This window comes from Balaenoptera ricei, chromosome 7 (genome assembly GCF_028023285.1).
Source record: "Balaenoptera ricei isolate mBalRic1 chromosome 7, mBalRic1.hap2, whole genome shotgun sequence".
Lineage (NCBI taxonomy): Eukaryota > Metazoa > Chordata > Mammalia > Artiodactyla > Balaenopteridae > Balaenoptera > Balaenoptera ricei.
Genome location: NC_082645.1, coordinates 63,069,350 through 63,090,681, shown reverse-complemented (window position 1 = coordinate 63,090,681; position 21,332 = coordinate 63,069,350). Strand labels below are relative to the sequence as shown.

Here is a 21,332-nt window from a genome sequence, read left to right as displayed (position 1 = left end):
TATTATGAGCCTTTTAATTTTTACTGTGAATTTTTGTTTTCCAAGAAATGTGTTTGTTTTAGAGTGAGAAGTTGGGTTGTTTTCTTTATGACTCTTACAAATATTAACTGTAGTAATTGTTTGGTTTTTATTGTGAATTTTATGCCCTTGTTCTTTTAGAAGATCACTTTATAGTAAAATAGAGTTTTATGGTCACAAGCATCTCATTATTTTGGTATGCCAAAATTTGGTACACAACAGGTGGGGATTAATCATTAATGCCTTGTATTTTCTGATTAAAGCAGGGCAGGGAATCTCTTGCCAGTAGGTTGAAAGTTGAGTCTTCATTTCAAGGGAAAAATGGCTTTTTCTTATCAATAAACATCAATTTTTTACAGAATTCTAAATTGTTAATTTTCAAACCAAAGACAATCTGAACCATGCTTTAAAACATTAATCACATAGTTTTTGAGTGTATGTCGTTAGTCTAAACCTCATTTAAAATGCAACATAGTCCTTTTTGAGAAAATTCATCATATTGTTAAAAAGTTATAAAAGCCTTTTTGTTTTGAACCTAAAACAATAAACAGCTTAAATTTAACATTCTAGTCTGTTCCAGAATGAACTATTTATTTATTTTTATTATTTTTTAATATAAATTTATTTATTTATTTATTTTTGGTTGTGTTGGGTCTTCGTTGCTGCGTGTGGGCTTTCTCTAGTTGCGGCGAGCAGGGGCTACTCATCATTGTGGTGTGCGGGCTTCTCACTGTGGTGGCTTCTCTTGTTGTGGAGCACGGGCTCTAGGCACGCGGGCTTCAGTAGTTGTGGCACACGGGCTCAGTAGTTGTGGCTCGCGGGCTCTAGAGTGCAGGCTCAGTAGTTGTGGCGCATGGGCTTAGTTGCTCCGCGCCATGTGGAATCTTCCCGGACCAGGGCTTGAACCCGTGTCCCCTGCATTGGCAGGCAGATTCTTAACCACTGTGCCACTAGGGAAGCCCTATTTATTTTTTAAAATAAAAAGTTAAGCAGGTTTAAACTTCATCAGTGGAATAGTATCCTAATCAAAGAATTCATAAGACATAACTATATAATGATACACAATACTGTATAATAGAAAGAATGAAATAAAATTTTTTCTGTTTTCAGAGGTCAGTTGTTTTCAATGACATCCATAGCTAGACTGGACCTAAATAGGATCTAATTGGAGAAAGCATAAACATTTACTCAATCATACAATGTTTTAAGTTAATCTAAAAATTCAGAACATTAGGGTATTTATGAGCAGGTTTAACCTTGTGAATCAATAAGTGAATGCTTTGAGTACCTCCCAAATAGCCCTAATATTATACATTATAATCTATCATATCTAAGATAATATCCTAGATATATTTTGCTAAGATTTTTAAAGTCATTGCCTAAAGGTACAGATAAATGTCTTGAAGTTTTTAATAATCAAAGGAAAAATGAATGTCCTAAAGATATTAGTATTTACAGAAAAAAGTAGCAGAAGGGAAAATTATAGGCAAAAACAAGTTTAACACTAAATCATGCTTAAAATCTTTATCTTTGAGTTTAAAAAAAAGCAAGAAGAAATTGAAATCATTTTCATAAACATGATAAAATATGTAAAAGTAAGATTTTCTTGGCTCATAATTCTTTTCTTTTTAAACATCTTTATTGGAGTATAATTGCTTTACAATGGTGTGTTAGTTTCTGCTGTATAACAAAGTGAATCAGCTATACATATACATATATCCCCATATCTCTTCCCTCTTGCGTCTCCCTCCCTATCCCACCCCTCTAGGTGGTCACAAAGCACCGAGCTGATCCTGTGCTATGTGGCTGCTTCCCACTAGCTATCTATTTTACATTTGGTAGTGTTTATATGTCCGTGCCACTCTCTCACTTCGTCCCAGATTACCCTTCCCCCTCCCTGTGTCCTCAAGTCCATTCTCTACGTCTGTGTCTTTATTCCTGTCCTGCCCCTAGGTTCTTCAGAACCATTTTTTTTTAGATTCCATATATATGTGTTAGCATATGGTATTTGTTTTTCTCTCTCTGACTTACTTCACTCTGTATGACAGACTCTAGGCCCATCCACCTCACTACAAATAACTCAATTTCGTTTCTTTTTATGGCTGAGTAATATTCCATTGTATATATGTGCCACATCTTCTTTATCCATTCATCTGTCGATGGACACTTAGGTTGCTTCCATGTCCTGGCTATTGTAAACAGAGCTGCAATGAACATTGTGGTGCATGACTCTTTTTGAATTATGGTTTTCTCAGGGTATGTGCCCAGTAGTGGGATTGCTGGGTTGTATGGTAGTTCTATTTTTAGTTTTTTAAGGAACCTCCATACTGTTCTCCATAGTGGCTGTATCAATTTACATTCCCACCAACAGTGCAAGAGGGTTCCCTTTTCTCCACACCCTCTTCAGCATTTATTGTTTGTAGATTTTTGGATGATATTCTTGGGTCATAATTCTTACAGTTAACCAGTAGTGAAAAACATTTAATTAAGAAGATGTTCTCTTTTCCTTTCAGCAAATTCATTTAGAACAGGGAGAAGAGGTAAATGAAGACCTCCACAGAGGTTCTCAGGGGGAATTCGAGGACTTTAGAAGAGGTGGTGTTATTTATATGTTTGCCACAAAGCTTGTAGTTGATTTCTAAGCCTCTCAGACTGGGGATATTATTTCTCTGGTAAGGTATTTATTTCAAGAGCCCATTCAAAATAATTATAATTTCCTGTGGAGTTTGTTAAATGGTGCTTTTCTCTATCTGAATCAGTTTCCATGTTTTTCTCTTCTTATAAATAGTTAACTTATACTTTTAAAAAAATTTAAGTATAGGTGATTTACAATATTGTGTTAGTTTCAGGTGTACAGCAAAGTGATTCAATTATACACACACACACATTCTCTTTTAGATTCTTTTCCATTATAGGTTATTACAAGATATTGAGTATAGTTCCCTGTGCTATACAGTAGGTCCTTGTGGTTTATCTGTTTTATATATAGTAGTGTGTATCTGTTAATCCCAAACTCCTAATTTATCCGCCCCCCCCCCCTTTCTCCTTTGGTAAAAGTTAGTTTATTTTCTATGTCTGTAAGTCTGTTTCTGTTTTGCAAATAAGTTCATTTGTATCATTTTTAAAGATTCCACATACAAGTGATATCATATATTTGTCTTTCTCTGTCTGATTTACTTCACTTAATCTGATAATCTCTAGGTCCATCCATGTTGCTGCAAATGGCAATAGTTCATTCTTTTTTATGGCTGAGTAAGATTCCAGTGTGTGTGTGTGTGTGTGTGTGTGTGTGTGTGTGTGTACCACATCTTCTTTATCCATTCATGGATAAAGTTGATGGACACTTAGGTTGCTTCCATGTCTTGGCTGTTGTAAATAGTGCTACTGTGAACATTGGGGTGCTTATATCTTTTTGAATTAGAGTTTTCGTCTTTTCCAGATATATGCCCAGGAGTGGGATTGCTGGATCATATGGTAACATTATTTTTAGTTTTTTAAGGGACCTCCATAGTGTTTTCCATAGTGGCTGCACCAATTTACAGTCCCACCAACAGTGTAGGAGGGTTCCCTTTTCTCCACACCCTCTCCTGCGTTTGTTATTTGTAGGCTTTTTTTTTTTTTTTTAAATTTTATTTATTTATTTATTTATGGCTGTTTTGGGTCTTTGTTTCCGTGCGAGGACTTTCTCTAGTTGTGGCAAGCGGGGGCCACTCTTCATCGCGGTGCGCGGGCCTCTCACTATCGTGGCCCCTCTTGTTGCGGAGCACAGGCTCCAGACGCGCAGGCTCAGTAATTGTGGCTCACGGGCCCATTTGCTCCGCGGCATGTGGGATCTTCCCAGACCAGGGCTCGAACCCATGTCCCCTGCATTGGCAGGCAGACTCTCAACCACTGCGCCACCAGGGAAGCCCCTATTTGTAGGCTTTTTAACGATGGCCATTCTGATCCGTGTGAGGTGGTATCTCATTGTAGTTTTGATTTGCATTTATCTAATAATTAGTGATGTTGAGCATCTTTTCATGTGTCTGTTGGCCATCTGTATGTCTTCTTTGGAAAAATGTCTATTTAGGTCTTCTGCCGATCTTTTGATTGGTTCGTTTATATACTGTTTGTTTTTAGTAGTTTTTTTTCCCTCCTTAGCACAAATGAATATATATATTATATAATTTTTAAAAATACACAGATATATAAGAAAAGTAAAAATCACCATCAAGAGAATGCTTTCTCCTGGTTCTGGGGAGAGAATGATGTCCCAGTGGCCCAGCACATCCACTGTATGTAATAAGTTAACTTCTCTCCTGCTTCTAGAAAGACTCTGGTTATCTACCGTACATGGGAGATCTGAGAAAATACCGCTCAAAACATTTTATGTGCTCTGTGGTTCAGGTGAGGAGCCTGGGTGAGGAGGGCTGACCTAGAGATCACTACTGTTACTTAAATTAGCATATGTCATTCTGAATCTTTCATATTCTCTCTCCTTGTCCCTGTGCCCCTCCCCATGTACACATTCACATACACATTTATATTTTTTCTTTTGTTTAAAAAAAATGAGATCATACTATACGTGCTAATCAACTTGGCCTTTATTTATTTTCCATATAGTTTAACAATCTCATTTTTTCTTTTGTTTTCCTGAATTATTTGTTTAGATTTTTACTTAGAGTCACAGAAGAGAATGTCTCAAACAGAACCCGCCTTTTTACCTCCCCAGTTGATTAGACGTAGAGCCATGTCTCCACCTTCCCAGGCCTTGTCCACCACCTGTGATTTTTGAGTCCATTACTTTCTCCTCCTCCGAGTCTTTGCTCCATCGATTTTTTTCTCTTACCTTTGGCCTTCCTGCTGCTTCGCTTGTTTTCTCTGACTCATGACAATTGACCTGGGCCTAACATAGTATTCCTCTCAGACATCTGAGTATTTAATACACAAAGCAGAGGAAAATACATGGTGCATTACTTATGGATGCCTCCTGGACAACACAGCCCAGGTTCCCTCCAGGGCCCGAATCTTAAGCTTTCCTCAACATGTCTTCTATTTCAACCACTCTGCATTTTTACTGTTCCTCAAACACTTTCTGAACTTTCTTGTTCCTCTGTCCTATTCACTGTGTTCCCTCTGTTTAGAATGTTGTTCTCTCTTTTATTTCCAGTCTTCTTCCCTTGGCCCCTGTACTTTAAAAATCATCCATCCTTCAGAGCCACTGTCAGATGATATCACCTCTGGTTTGCCTTTCTTGACACTCTGGCCAAAAGTGATTCCTTCTTCCCTTCCATTCTTTCATCAGCTTAGCAAATACTTATTGGGGACCTATTCTTGTCAAGCATTTTGACAAGATGATGGTTTATGAAACTCTCATTATGTAGAAGAGTATTACATATTACTCTTATACTCTTATGTATTACTCTTATTATATTACCTTGTTAGTAAGTAATCATATCCATCTTATTTTTCTTACCGCCCTTAAAGGCATAAACTACATCTGGACCCACCTTGTAACTGACATTCTTACCCATAGAAGGTGTTTAATACATATTTATTGAATGAATGGAACTTTCTGATTGTTTTAACGTTTCTGTATGGCAGTGTAATTTTGATATTTATATAAAATTCTTTTGTGTAGTGAATGAAAAGTATTACTGACACGTAAAGGCAATGGAGAAAATGGATTTTGTGGGTATGTACTTAATTTAAGCACTCATCTATACCATGCTAAGATTATTTTAAGCAGCTGTCCCTGAATTTTTTAAGTTGGTTTTAAAATTAGCTGTCACTGAGTTATAGGTTGTCAGGCTGTCATTCTCAGTCATGCTCTAGATATGGAAGTCTGCCATGTTGATATGCTTGGCTTGGGTGGATTTTCTGACAGAATCAAAAAGAAGTGATGGGAGTCCTTGAGACCTCTAGCTGAAGGCTCTTGCTAACTTCCTTTGAACGAGCTGAAAGGACTTCGTTCTGCTAAAGGAATTCATGATTTCCTCTCTTTTCCTGTCTTAGTTAACTTTTGTGTTTCTTCTATTAGATGAAATGTATCTTATCCCACCTTACCCCATACCCTAAATGTGCCAAGGAAATCATGGTTTGAAACAGTTGTTCTCACAGCATGTTCTAGGGACTCCCGGAAGTCTCCAAGTTTTTTCAGAGTTTTCACAAAGTCAAAACTATTTTAAGTAATAGTAATAAGACATTATTTCCCTTTTTCACTCTCATTCTCTCACAAATGGCTAGTTGGATCTTCCAGACTGTACATGGCATGTGATATCACAACAGATTGAATGCAGAAGCAGATAGGAGAATCCAGCTGTCTTCACTTATACCGGACATTAAAGAGATGTGCAAAATTTAAAACAAATGTTTTGTCTTGAAAACTAAAGTTATTTTTTCATAAAAATGTTAAGATATAATTGGTTTATTATTTTTAATAAATTAACAAATATATACTATTAAAATTTCTGTTTTAACTTCTAATATGGTTAATATCAGTAGATATTAAAAGCTCTTTAGAATCCATGTTTTTGAAACCAAAAAGTTTGAGAGACACTGTTTTAAAAGATTAAAAATATTTAAAATATCTGTCAGACTTTCTAACAGATTAAAAGGTGAAATCTTGATGTAGTCAAGGTGTCTTCAAACTAGAATCTGTCATCATTGATTCTATCAGTTTCTAATTGTTAGGCATTTAGGTTGAATCCAGTTTTTTAGTTTAAAAAGAAATATTTCAGTGGTATTCTTCTATATTAATGTTTTTCTAATATCCTTAATTATTTTACAATAAATTCCTAGAAATAGAGCTGCTGGGTCAAAAGTATGCAGAAGGAACTGAAGACCTGTTACATAAATGCAGGAGCCAAATATGCTCCCATACTTTCTCCTCTTAATCACTGCCCCAGTTGGCAGGAAATTTAGTACCTTCCTCTTTAGGCAGTCTCCTCCTCCAAGTCTGAACTTCAGGAGGCTTACTCAGTCCCAGAGTGGTCCCATTCTCTTACAACTACCCAGAAGAAAAGTGCAGTAAGTATAATTGTACACTGTTTATCCTTCTTCTCTTTATCACTTTCTGTCTGTGTTGAAGACCAGCCCTTTGTCGATAGTTGCTTGTCTGAGTGCTACTAGGATACCCGTTTTGGTCAGACCTGGCCCAGGTTAAAGTAGTGACCCCAATTGGAGGTTAAGATTGCAGTTCATTAGTTCACACTCTTATACTCAATGATTCCATGTGCCAGGGGGGCTGAGGTCAGAGATACTTCTGGCCTCTGCCTCGTGCTGGGCCAAAATCTGTCCTTCCTAATAAACCCATAAGCCCTCTTTGTGACCCTGGATCACCAGTTTCAATTAATCCATCTTCAAAGTCATTTTCTTTCAGGAGTGTTTCTGCTTGTTCTTGCCAGTGGAACTTGGTTTAGGCTATAAGTTTTTTCTCTGACAGAACTCCTTAAATTTGAATCCGAGGAATCAAAGATTGGGCTAATGTTTCTTCCCTTCCAGAAGGATTTAGGGTACTGGAAAATTGGTCTCAGCAACTCTAGCAATTAATTTTGCACATCAAGAGTGTAAGGTATGTTTTTCTAAGCATGCAACTTCCCCCTCCCAGTGAGCCCCTTTTCCCTGAGTCCTGAGGATGGTGGTGCCTACCCTTTGCCTAACTTGTTCAACAAAATGGCCCATACCAAGGTGACCTAGGGTCTCCACCCCTAAACATGAGAGAGACTGTCATAATTTTTAAACATTCCCTTTCAAAGAGCATCTCATTTAATCTCTGCCTTAACAGATGCCTGTTACACACTTTTAAGGCTTATGGTATGTATTGCCAGTTGTTCTGTAGAGAGGTTGCACCAGTTTACACTTCCACCAGAAAAAAATAGATTGCTAGGAAAAGACTTTTAAAACCCAAACTGTGTTGTTAAATGTCACTAATAATTAGAATTGTTTTAATATTAAAGGAAACACAAACTTAAATCCCAATATTTCTTGGTTATTTGCCAGATACTCATTTTATTTGGCCACAGAATTGTGATCTGTAGCATCTCAAATAATGCCATTTCTTTCTTTCCTTCTTTCTTGCTTGCTTGCTTGCTTGCTTGCTTGCTTGCTGTGTTGGGTCTTTGTTGCTGCGCGTGGGCTTTCTCTAGTTGTGGCGAGCAGGGGCTACTCTTCATTGCGGTGCACAGGCTTCTCATTGTGGTGGCTTCTCTTGTTGTGGAGCACGGGCTCTAGGCGCGTGGGCTTCAGTAGTTGTGACACGCGGGCTCAGTAGTTGTGGCGCACAGGCTTAGTTGTTCCGCAGCATGTGGGATCTTCCCAGACTAGGGCTCGAACCCATGTCCCCTGCATTGGCAGGCAGATTTTTAACCACTGCACCACCAGGGAAGTCCCTCATTGTGTTTTTAAATTCGCTTTTGGTGAAGGCAGGAGAGGGTACTCATTTACTAAAGGTCTCCTGAGTGCAAGGTGCTTAATGTATGATACCTAATATAATCCTCACAACAAACCTGTGTTGTTACTATTCCCATTTTAGATGATATTGTTACTCTATTTTATAGATAAAGAAAAGAGAGGTAGTATATTTCCTAAAGTCACACAGCAAGTAAAGGTTGATGTTCCCCTAAGAAAGCCCTATCTAGGACTAGATAAACAATCCCCCAGAGAAAGAACTTTGATTATTAGCCTCTTACTCTCTTACCATCTCCAAAGTGAAAGCAATCTCCAGGGCCTCCTGCTCATAGGTACAGGCTTTGCACAGAGTTTGCAAGGAGTTAGGGCCAACTGCAAAGTGAGAGGGCACAGTCCTAAACACTTCTTTCACTTTTGACACCAATTGCAAGTTGGAAAGGGTTCCCTCAAATCACTCTTGGGTTCGATGATTCTCTAGAAGGACTCACAGAACTCACTAAACACTGTTATACTGTGAGTCATGATTTATTACAGGGAAGGATACAGATTAAAATCAGCCAAAGGGAAAAGCACATAAGACAGGGTCCAGGAGAAGTACAAAATGCAGAGCTTCTCTTATCCTCTGTGGGGTCAGGATGCATACTCTTCCAGCATTGATGCGTGATGATACACATGGAGAATTTCCAACCAAGGAAGCTCTCCCAACCCTGAGTTCAGAGTTTTTAATGAGGGCTTTATGATTGATGGCCCACATGGTTGATCTCAGTCTCCAGCTTGACTGACACTGTGTGACCCAAAACCCCACCCTAAGTCACATTGGTACTCTCTGGCTAGCCCAAGGCTCCCAGACAAATAAAATTACCTCCTAGGAGCTGAAGGCAAAAGTCAGACCTCTTCTGGGGCGCAAGGTTAAATTCTTTACTACACTGGGTCTCAGCCTTGTTGAGTGCCCTTCCTCTTCCTGGCCGCGTGCACCATCTTCCGCGTGGTGGGTCAGGAGGTGCCTGGTCACTGCAGCTTATGCTGTTTGGACGCTGGCAAGGAGGCTGAGACACACACATGAATACGGGTGAGTGCCAGGAGAGTGAACGTCCACTCTCCTGTTAAACCGGGAACTGTCCTAGGATTGAATGGCAATATAACAGCATCCATATGGCATCAATGAAATCATTAAATGACTTGAATGCTTAGAGGCAAATTTTTCCTCGTATTAAAAATATATAATTCAGTTAATTCAATTTACTTATTAAGACAAATGTCAGTATAATTAACCCTCCAAGCATACACACACCCCACCCCCACCCCCTAGCAAAGTAAATATGTATATACCTATATGTCACTGTGCTGAGGTCGTATTTCATCCTAATGTTATATCATTCCTAGGTGAGTTTACCTGAGTTGGTAGTTTTCCTAAATAATTGCTCATTCATATACAGACAGTCCTCATTATTCTTGATTCTGTGTTTGCAGATTTGCTTACTTGCTAGTATTTATTTGTAACCCTTTTAAAATAAATACCTGTGACACTTTCATAGTCATTTGCCAACATTTATAGAGTGGCAAATAGAGTCGCATGACCTGAATATTCCCGGCTGAGGTTGAGCAAGGCAACTCTGCCTTTGTTTTAGCTCTTATACTGTTAACAAGTGTTCTTTTCATAGCCTCTTAAGTGCCACATTTTTTGCATTTTTGTGGCTTTTTATTGGTGTTTTTACTTTTTAAAATGGCCCCTAAGCATAGTGTCAAAATCCTGTCTGGTGCTTCTAAGTGCAAGAAGACAGTGATGTTATCTTACAGAGAAAATACATGTGTCAGATAAGTTTCATTGAGGCATGAGTTATAGTGCAGTTGGCTGTGAGTTCAATGTTTATGAATCAACAATATATACTAAATAAGGTGTGTTTAAACAAAAATACACAGAAAACAAAGTTAGGTATTGATTGGTTGATGAAAATGTTGTGACCAGAGGCTCACAGGAACCTAACTTGTGTTTCCCCAGGTGCAGTGGTTCAGTATTGGTTAATTCAGTGTTTATGGTGATGTTGTAGAATATAACTACTGTGAATAATGAGAGTCAACTGTATTTGCTGCATTACTTCATTCATTTATTCATGTAATCTTTTATTCATTTTTTGAGAAAACATGTATGAAAACTTCTCCTGGGTGCCAAGCAATTTCTACATGACTTAGAATTTCCCTTTTATGTTCTTTTGCCCATCATCAGTAGTCTTACTGTAGCCCTCTGACTCAAAGCATTTGTGTGGTTTATGATAACACATCATAAATGAAGTGGCATTTTAAAGGTTGGGAGTTGGGGCCTGAATGTTTTGAGTCTGTGACCATTTTAATGTGAGCTACCTATACAAGAAATCACCCTTCTCAGTAAACTTCCCAGGAATTTTCTTGCCTCCTTGGAGACCACGATTTTTAGGATCGGATTCCTCAGTGGGTTTCTGTTGGATGCCAGCAGAGCCAGGTGATGTGTCTGGCCACACCTCCCCACACCAAAATGCTGTGTCTGCTGGTTTGGCTCCATGGCCTTGCAGGCAGGGCTTTGTGCTGGCAAGATTATTGCTCAGCTGTGCTTCACAGATGGGAAGCCAGACCACGCTGTCCCCTCTCCTTCCTCCAGTTCCCCCGTCTCCCTCGTGTGCTTGTGTATTTCCATCTCTCTCCACTGCCTCTTCACACTGTCTCCTAATTCACATTCAAGCAGAGTGAGGGGAGGTGGACCTGGAGAGCACATGTTCACCTCATGTTCTTTGTGGCTCCCTAGATACACTGTCCTCCATTGAAGTGTTGCTCATTTCCTGGTTTTGATTGTCCAGGATGTATGAGGACTAAGGTCTGTACCTTGCTGTTCTTCTCTCTTGATGTTAGTAAAACCAGTTTCACTGGACTCCCCCAAATGTGATGGAGGGAAATATAGAAAAGTTCCAATGATTTCAGGGATCTTTCAGTGGAATGATCATAGAATTAAGCCCAAAGACATTATTGATATTACCTCAGTGACTGTAAAAGCAGTAAAAATTAAGCATGACTTTTTTTTTTAATCTTTTTTTTAAGTACTTTTTTTTTAGATTAATTAATTAATTTATTTATTTTTGGCTGTGTTGGGTCTTCGCTTCTGTGAGGGCTTTCTCTAGTTGTGGCAAGTGGGGGCCACTCTTCATCGTGGTGCGCGGGCCTCTCACTATCGCGGCCTCTCTTGTTGCGGAGCACAGGCTCCAGACGCGCAGGCTCAGTAGTTGTGGCTCACGGGCCCAGTCGCTCCGTGGCATGTGGGATCTTCCCAGACCAGGGCTCGAACCCGTGTCCCCTGCATTGGCAGGCGGATTCTCAACCACTGCGCCACCAGGGAAGCCCCAAGCATGACGTTTTTATGTGATAAGCAGTTGAATAAATACAGTAACTTTCTTCGAACATCTTTGTGAAATTGTACTCCAAGGAAGGGAGGACCAAGACTAAAAAACCTTTGAATGCCCTTTAGTGCCTAGCACGATGCCTAGGACAAATAGACCTCAACAAATATGTATTAAATGAATTAATGATTAAAATATCTCATTTAAAATATAAGTATTCAATAATGTTAATTTGATGTTTATTCTTTCAGATACAGATGAATATAGACCTCCCGTTTGGAAATCTTACTGTAAGTATACAAATAAATTGGGTGGGTTATAGTGCTTTATAAGTAATATAAAAATATTAGGATCATTAGATATGAAGAGTCATTCCATTTTGTGTCCGTTATTGAAAAGTTAATTCACCACAGAATTTGTGAATAGCACAGAAAAAGAAACTGGGGAAATAGGAGCATTTCTAGAAAGTCTGTCATGGTTTGCATGTCAGGAATGCATGTCATCCCTCTGAACTCGCATGGAATTCCATATTATGGAACTTGAGACCACTTGTTGACAGTGGCTGGTAAAACTAATGCAAGGAGAAGCTAACTAAGAATTCAAGGAATCTAATATTCTTAGATCCTGTTTTTTATATTAAAAAAGGAATAAATAAATAATGATAAGTCAGGAGGCTATCTTGCTAGAAAGAATGAGTAAAAAGTGGTCTTCTTTTTTTAGGAATTGCCTTCCAAAATATAAAAGAGAGGCATTGAATCTATATTGTTCTTTAAACTTGGCATTAGAATACAATTTTTTTCTGAAGAGTCTAGGTTCTTAGTCCTTTATTTCCCCTTCCTTGTTGCCTAGAGAATATTATTGCATCAAGTAAAAGCTATTTCAGAATTTTTAAAAATGGAAATAGGGTTAATTTAATCAGAGTTGTTTTTTAAAAATCCATGAACGCACTGTTGCAGAAACCAGTACTGTAAACTTCTGTTTGTTGTCTATAGAGTCAAATAAGCAACCTAAAAAACCTGTACTTAAAATACAGATTATTAGCATCTTTGTAAATGTTGATATTCTGAATTTTGATATTTGTAAGTTGCTGAAATTTGCTGACTGAAAGAGCAGCAATTCAGATTCTTACTTGGTTTTATGCTCCCAGAGCAACAGATAGTTTATTGTAATAGGTTGCCACTGGGGGCTAATTATAGTAAGCAAAATATGAACAGTCTCTAAAAATATTGCCATAGATGCGTTTTCTCCCACCCCTGCTGCTTCTGTTTTGATTCTGGGGAGTATAGTTCAAAGAATGTATAAAAATGACTGATGTTCTTTATCTCTCAAAGATTTTGTCTCATAATCTCATTGGCGGGAAGCCTGTTTAAAATTCTTCTCTGCATTTTCTGGTTTTCAGTTTATCTTTATTCTCTTTGCTCTGATTTGTGCCTTGCACATTTTAATGTAAGAGCATTTATAAAACCTCAGACTGTTATTGAATCATGGTGGTGATTTTTCCCCCTGAAGAATATTGATTACTAAACGTGGTATATGCAATTTGTATTTTCTGTATCTTCCTATGTCTTATAGTAGCTACCATTTGTCTTAAAAATGGCATATTTCTTTTTTTTTGGTGATAATACTGAGTTTTATCATTTCTTTTAGTGACTTAAGTGCCTGAAGAACACTGCCACCCCCCATCATTTTAACAGTAGAAACAGGGAGGAAATTATTAGAGTAGACTTTATTTTCTGACCATCAAATGCAAAACCTTCCAGTTCAAGGAAATTTTATGATTAAACTGTGCTAAAGCCAAGCAGAAAGGTCCCTATTTAAAACTGGTCTTGTGAAATTTCCTTATGAAATCATGATGTTGTCTTCTAAGAATTTGTATATGTGCAAATTTTAACTAATGAGAAAACATGTAAAAGTTACATTGTCACATTGAAGTAATTGTTGTGATGATCATTTAGATTGTTAAATGTGTTTGTCAAAATTCTGATCCTAGAAAAAATTGGGATGTAGGTTGAATTCTTTTTTCTTTTTGTTTGTTTGTTTTGCCTTTACCACTCAGTCAGTTTTATAGTTTTATGTCTAGCTAGCTGTAAATAATCTCCAGTAAGGTATTTATTAATAAAATTCATCTTTATTAATGAAGTTCATCTGTCCCAGAGTCTGTGCATTTTAATAGGAAAAAATTTTTAAACTGACAAGCCTGTGACACCCATATTTCATCAATAGTGACTGAAAGTTTAAGTTACTGGAGTAGTAGGCCCTGCCCAGTACCCTCAATAATTGAGCCATGACATTTTGTTTAATTCCTATATATGCCTTGATCAGAGTTGATAGTTAACAAATTCTGTTTGATCGTCTTTAGGACTGACAAACCATAATGCATTCATCATCTTCTCTGTATTGTGACTTAAAATTTTGTAATTAAAATACTCCTCTAAATGGATTGAGATTTTTAAAAAATCGGGTATGTCAGTCCACATAAGGAGATACAAGCAGAATGAAAGCTATTCAGAATGTTCTGATTGTTCACTTCTCTTCTGTACTACATCTGTAAAACTAAAGGGGACAGTTACATTTTCATGTCAAAAGTTGCAGCATGTTAAGGATTTTTTTTTTCTGTCTTTAGCTTGTTGGGGTCTGAACAGCTTTTCACAGTGTGATTCTATGAGAAACTTATTTTCACTGTGATTCTATAAGAAACTTATTTTACCCATGCCTCTCTTGTGCTTTCTGATTTTGGTTTAGTTGAGCTTGTGAAAACATAATTCTAAAACCTTACAAGTTCAAACCAATAATTAAATAGAATTAGCAAGACTCTAAGTTGAGAACTCTTTTAAGACAAGTACAGTTTTGTTGCTTTTCAGTGTGTATTGCTTGAATTAAACCAGGGGCCAAAGATGTAATCAGTGAGGCAAGTGAGGCAGGTGGGGACTGTGAGAAAGCAGAGAGGGGATGCCCTGTTTTTAGGGAGTAGCTCATGATTAGCTCCCCTTTACTGTGGGTATCTAACGCTCTGTGAGTCCAGTGTTGTCACATCTTCTAAGTTTTCAAGAGAAGCTGGAATTCTCTTTTGCTTTTGTTGTTGCTGTTAAATCTCTTAATTTTTAAATGTTAAAAACAAATTTAAATTTGGAAAACAGCAAACCAAACAACACATGTGAGCCAGTTTTGACCTCAAGATACCAACTTGTGATCTCTGAACTTGATTAACAATGTATTGTCTCTAGATACTGAGAATTTCATTAATAAGTGCAGAAACATTGACACTTCTAAGGTGATTGAAAAATGTTGAGTACTTTAATTATATGTCTTCTCATCTTGAAGTTAGCTATTAATTTTTGGTGAATCATTTGATGATTGTGCAATTTAAATTTTCAGCTGAGTTCTGGTTTAAATGACCAAAAAACTCTAAATTGAGAAGGGCCTGAATTAATTACTCTTTATTACAGTGTATGATTTTTTAATGATCCTTTTGATGGGTATTCCCTGAATTCATATATTATATTCAGTTATACAATATCCAAAAGCCCTCCCTTTATATATATTTTTATTAAAAATGAGTCTTAAAGATAGGCTAACCATTGGTAGCCAATAAGGAGGCATTTGTCTAAAAATTACTCCTCTCCATGAAATAGAACTATACTCTTTGAAACTCTGATTAAAACAAAGGGTGAAATTCTCACGTGATGATATTTCACTCTTTTTTTCATACTGGCTTATCTTAATATTTGCTTGCTGAATAGGTAAATGCATTATTGATGGTAACCAGATACTACAGTATTTGTGCTTTGAATCAAAATCAACATTTTACTTTCTGTAGTAACTTTTAATGTCCTTCTTGACCACCATTCAGTTTTCGTAATTCAGTTTCTATAGGTGACCCTACTTTCCAAAGCATTTGCTTCACAAAGGGAAACAGTTGATCTTTTGAGACTTGCTGGTTGAAACAGAAATGTGAACTGGATTTTCACATCTTAGAGTTATAGTTACCAACAGGGAGGAATGGAGCTGAAGAATGGACCTTTTTGCATATCATGATTTGGTTCTCTTGGGAGGATGGAGATTTACAAATATCTCTGGGTGGTACACATGTGCTCTCACTATCAGGGCCAGACAAATTTAGTTTCAGTGCTTTCTTTCTTCCCTTCCCCATCTCAAAATTATTCCCTTCATATCATCTCTTTAATCCATAAAAATATATTCACAGTAGTATTTTTGAAAAACTAACTCTCACAGTAAAATATGGGTATCTAAAACTATTTTAATATGTTACGTCTCTTAGGGATTTTTGAAACCAGGAGTATAAGGCAAAGGAATACATTTCTCTCAGTAGATTTCAAACGTTATTAAATGAGAAGTGTTTTGTTTATTTTTTGATTCTTAAACAGTAAAACTGTATCTTCTTAGCACCTTTTAAATTATAGCATTACCATGTTGTTATGTTTTAGTGATGAACTGTAGATGCATCCTAGTGCCCAAATATTATTGTAAAAAATTTTATGTATTAGTACCAGTCACCTACATATAATAATAGCTAATCTTTATTGAGTGTTTATCATGTGTCAGGGACTATTTTAAGTCTTTCACATATAGTATTTAAGACTTTCAGTAATCTATGAAGTAGAAACTATCATTATCCCCATTTTCAAATGATGAAAGCCGAGGCTCAGTATGCATTGTTAGAGGCAGAGCCCCAGTGTTCAGACCCCAGGTGGTCTGGTTCAGGAGTTCAGATTTGCAACTGCAATACTCTGTTGCCTTTACATAGCAATACAGAACAGTGATGTGTGTCTGTGTATGTTCTCAGTATATTTAGTGTATGTATACACACATATATACATATACATAGTCTAATTGTATATGTTTATATATGTCCCTATACTCTATATGAATGAATATGATCAGAGGTAGAGTCTATATAATGACAGTTGAAATGTGATCCATGCATTGTCTGACAATCCTAGATGCTGGGTAGTTTGATGTTATATTGACCAAATGTCTATGTATTTAAATACAGTATTAAATTCAATTATATGTGATTATATGTGTAGAAATAGAAAACAGATTTTCTCCAAGAGATAAACTTAGACCTACATAAACACACTTTCTCTGATAACTACACGTTCTATTCATTTTTTCTTTATTTTAAGTCAAGAAGCCTGAAGTGAGTCTTAGAAGGACATGGTATTGGTATAATTTTCACCAATCCATTTTCAGATACCCTAAAAATTATCCTCTGGCAAGCTAGTTAAGTGTCTGAATTCTCTCTTTTGCTGCATTTACCCTAGTTGAATAAGTGGTGGTAACTTTGGCTCAGAAATTTTGTTTCTAGGGGAGATTATCTTTGAAGATAGATGTTCACAATATAAATAGGGGAGAAAAACAGTGTATGTGTTACATCTAGCCTATAAATCCTAATTTTAGTTTCAAGTTTGACACTTAATAATGTACTTTTAAAATATACAACTAGTATTTGTTTATAACAGAGGCATGCTTTATGTAATATATCCACACAAATTGGGGAAAATAAATGACCAGATTATGGAGAACAGAGCCAAATATCCAATACTGATTTGTTATAACACTTCTGTGGATTATGACTTTCTTATTTGTGTTTGCTCCTGGGCTTTCACTAAATTTAGTTTGGTTTACTTTCTTTGCTTCATAGCAAAATTTAATTTAATAACAAATAGGACCGTACCAGAGTTTTCTTATGAACATAAAAAAGCAGGCAGGTTTTGATTCCTAATATATTCAGATGTTCTACATAAGGGAAACTGACATGTTTTATTTTCTAACTTCCCAGTATATCAACTGCAACAAGAAGCCCCTCATCCTCGGAGAATTACCTGTACTAATGAGGTGGGTGTAATGAAACCATTACAACGAAATGTCTCTCAATCATTTGTTTCCCAAACTTTGACCTTCCTCAGTGACATGGTTATTTCTGGGATTCACTTTTGATGCTACTTAGCATCATAAAACTGTAACTTGAATGCATTTTTCTTAACATCCTTCTCACTTGAAATAACTACCACTTTTTAATGGACTGTTTGGAACACAGGATAGAATAAGACAGTATAGTTTTAAGTGATGTTAGTATTCTTTTCAGTGAATTTATACATTCTTCCATTTTTTAGTGTTTTATTCTTTACTTTTTAAAACAGAGTTTGAAGGCATCATTGTAGCATTATTGAAGTAATTTTTCCATTAAAAAAAGATTTAAATCATGATTTTAAAAAGCAAAAGTCAAAAGCAAAATCATGGACAGTTCACCGAAAGAGATATGACATATATGACATGACAGTATATGAAAAGATGTTCAACTTCACTAATAATAGAAATGCAAATTAAAATACACAGTGAAAACTTTCACTTTTCAGATTGGCCAAAGTTCAAAAACATAGAATATACTCCTTAGCTGGTAAACCTGTGAGGAAATAGGCACGCATATATTGCTGATGGGAATGTGAAATGCTACAACTTTATGAGAGTTTTGTAATATCTAACATCTGCATTTACCCTTTGACCTACCAGTCCAAATTCTAGAGATCTACTCTGATGAATTGCCTGTACAAATATGGAATAGCATGTGCTCAAAGTTTTTCATTGTAGGATTATTTGTAATAGCAGAATATTGGAAAAAATCTAAATGCTCATAGGCGACTGACTGAATAAATTATAATACTAAAAAGAATAAGGAAGATTTCTACGAGCTGATATGGAATGATTTCCATATGCAAAATGTATATATAGTAATTATGGTCCCTTTTTAGTAATAAAGAAGGGAAAATAAGAGAAAAATAAAGCTTATTTTTGCAAAAGAGAAACACAGGAGAGTTAACCCAGATACGAGTGAAATAGTTTTCCATAAGGAGTGGGTGAGGAGCAATGTAGAGGGGATAAGGATGGAAGTGAGATTCCTCTGAGGGTGTGTTTTTATATAGTTTTGACTTTTGAACTATGCAAGTGTTTCACATATTCAAATAACCAAATTAAATAAAAATGATTTTAAAAACCCTAAAATTGAATACAAATAGAAACAAATGAACCTAACAAATTCATAACATAATCACCCAAAATTAATTTAAGTAGTTTTAAAACATGTTATTGTGGCTATACAAACATAGAGGGAAATATTCTAAGATCCATAACCTACAAAAAGATCTTTTAACTATAGTTATTAGATTTGTTGTTGTTAGTGGTACTTGTTTAGAAATTCTGCAGTTATTTTGTTGTATTGTAGGATAGAGCAAATAAGTAATTATATTGGATTTTAGGGAACCAAGGTTTTTAGGAGATATTAATATGGAATGGGGGAAATTGAGAGGCACACTGTGGTATTGAATTTGAATTGGAGGTATTAATAAATACGTATGACATCATAGATTTTTAAAAATGTATTTTCCATCTCAGTTTATGGAAAGGGCTTAGAAGCAGTGATGCCCCAGTAAGAATGAATAAACCCAGTGCCCAAACTTTAGTTTCCAAATACTGTTTCCTACTAAAAGGAGCCAGTGCTCCTTAGAGAAATTCCTGATTGTAGAATATGGGGCAGAGAGGTCCAGGAACATCTTATGTCAGAAAGCAAGAAGGGCTCAAAAATGGATGAGGATGTGTCAGAAACACATAGGAGCCCACTTGAAGAGTTCCCAAAAGCAAAATTTGGGACAATTTGACATCAAAAAGAATAATGATAGTAATGAATTACAATACATTGAATGAAAAAAGAATGTGTAAGTCTATAATGATACTTACAAAAAAACCTATCCCAATACAAAGAGGGAGAAGGAAGGGGAGAAAATTGGTCTTTCCAGCACTAGTGCCTAAAAATGTAGAAAGAATGATAATGATTTGCACTGATAATTGAGTCAGGCAAGTATCATCACTGCACATTAAAACACTGAATAAAAGGTTGTAGGTAAACAGAATAATCACATGGTCTTGATTATTTATGAATTGCAAAGAGAAAAATACGTCTTTATAGCAGAGAGGTCTAACAGTTACACCTTTAGTTAGGTGATCAAATTTAGCATTACCTGCAATGGGACAGACTGACACGTGTCTCCTAAATGATGCAATGAGACATACACAACATCATTTATGTAGTATTTCTGCCTAAAATGTTTAACTTAAATCTGTTATGAAGTATAAGTCAGACCAATCCAGAATGTGTACATTCTATAAGACAACTGTTCTGGGCTTTTAAATAATTTCATTTTCATAAAAGAAATAACAGTCGTGGGGCCATTCTAAAGTAAAGGAGACTAAAGAGGCATGCCAACCAAATGCAATGCATGTACCTCGATAGAGTCCTGGTTTTATATATATATATATATATATATATTTTTTTTTTTTTTTTTTTTTTTTTTTTTAAAGCTACACATTCTGGGTACAGTTGGGGAAATTTGAATGTGGACTATATATTAGGTAATATAAAGTCGTGGTAACTTTCCTATGATATACTGTTGAAAATAATTGCGTCTTCATTGTTTAAAAAAATGTTGAAATGGATTTTGTTATTGTGACATCTGGTTTAAAAAAACATTGAATAACTCTGAAAGCACATAGTTAGTCACAAGGGAATGAATTTACAAAATTAGGCAAGGATTTCATGAGATTACCTTTTATTTATTTATTTTTGGCTGCATTGGGTCTTCGTTGCTGCGTACAGGCTTTCTCTAGTTGCGGTGAGCGAGAGGCTACTCTTCATTGCGGTGTGTGGGCTTCTCATCGTGGTGGCTTCTCTTGTTGCAGAGCACGAGCTCTAGGCACGCAGGCTTCAGTAGTTGCAGCACGAGGGCTCAGTAGTTGTGGCACGCGGGCTCAGTAGTTGTGGCTCGTGGGCTCTAGAGCACAGGCTCAGTAGTTGTGGCGCATGGGCTTAGTTGCTCCGAGGCATGTGGGATCATCCCGGACCAGGACTCGAACCCATGTCCCCTGCATTGGCAGGCAGATTCTTAACCACTGCGCCACCAGGGAAGTCCCGAGATAACCTTTTTTTTTTTTTTTACCCCTGCACCTACCTCCTTAACCACTCCTTCTCAATCCTGGAAGGGCATCAGAATCATGTCTAGATCCTTTAAAAAAAGTACATGTGTTCAGGCCCCATCTCAGACCTTTTGAAGTATGATCTTTGGTAACGGAGCTCAGAAATCTGTATGTATAGGAAGCCCACAAATGATTCTGACCTACAGAGCTGTTAAGTCAGCACACTTTTCTTTAAAATCTTTGAAAAAAGAGGATACTTCATGCATGCCCTGGTATGGAGTAATCTCCTGGAGGGAGACCTGGAGTAGACTCAGCCCTCCCACAGGTGAGTCATCACCAGCTAGGTACTGAGGCAGCACAGAGACCAGACTCTATTTGGCCCTTGACTCATCTTTGAAGATTCTACTGTGTTGCCCACTGCTGCTGAGACTAGTATATGTTTAGCACTGCAAGTCTTTAGTTATGATATTGCAAAAAATAACATCTTGAAGATGTTTTGACAAATAAATTTGACTTTTGAGTTATTCCTGAGAGAGTTAAAAAGAAAGTTCCAAGGAGTTTCTGAGGAGAGATTGT

The 21,332-nt window shown here is 36.7% G+C and overlaps 1 protein-coding gene across 3 annotated transcripts in view; it reads left to right on the top strand.

Annotated features, from left to right (window-relative positions):
* Nucleotides 1-21,332, top strand: part of CHN1 (chimerin 1) — a 202,800-nt gene that overhangs the window by 41,523 nt on the left and 139,945 nt on the right. For 2 of the 3 annotated variants that reach the window (XM_059928131.1, XM_059928133.1), the window contains exons 3-4: nt 12,020-12,058; nt 17,572-17,627. In XM_059928131.1, the coding sequence (XP_059784114.1) occupies nt 12,020-12,058; nt 17,572-17,627 (95 nt within the window). Of the gene's footprint in view, nt 1-12,019; nt 12,059-17,571; nt 17,628-21,332 lie in introns of those variants that run through there. The other variant, XM_059928132.1, reaches the window with a different exon arrangement.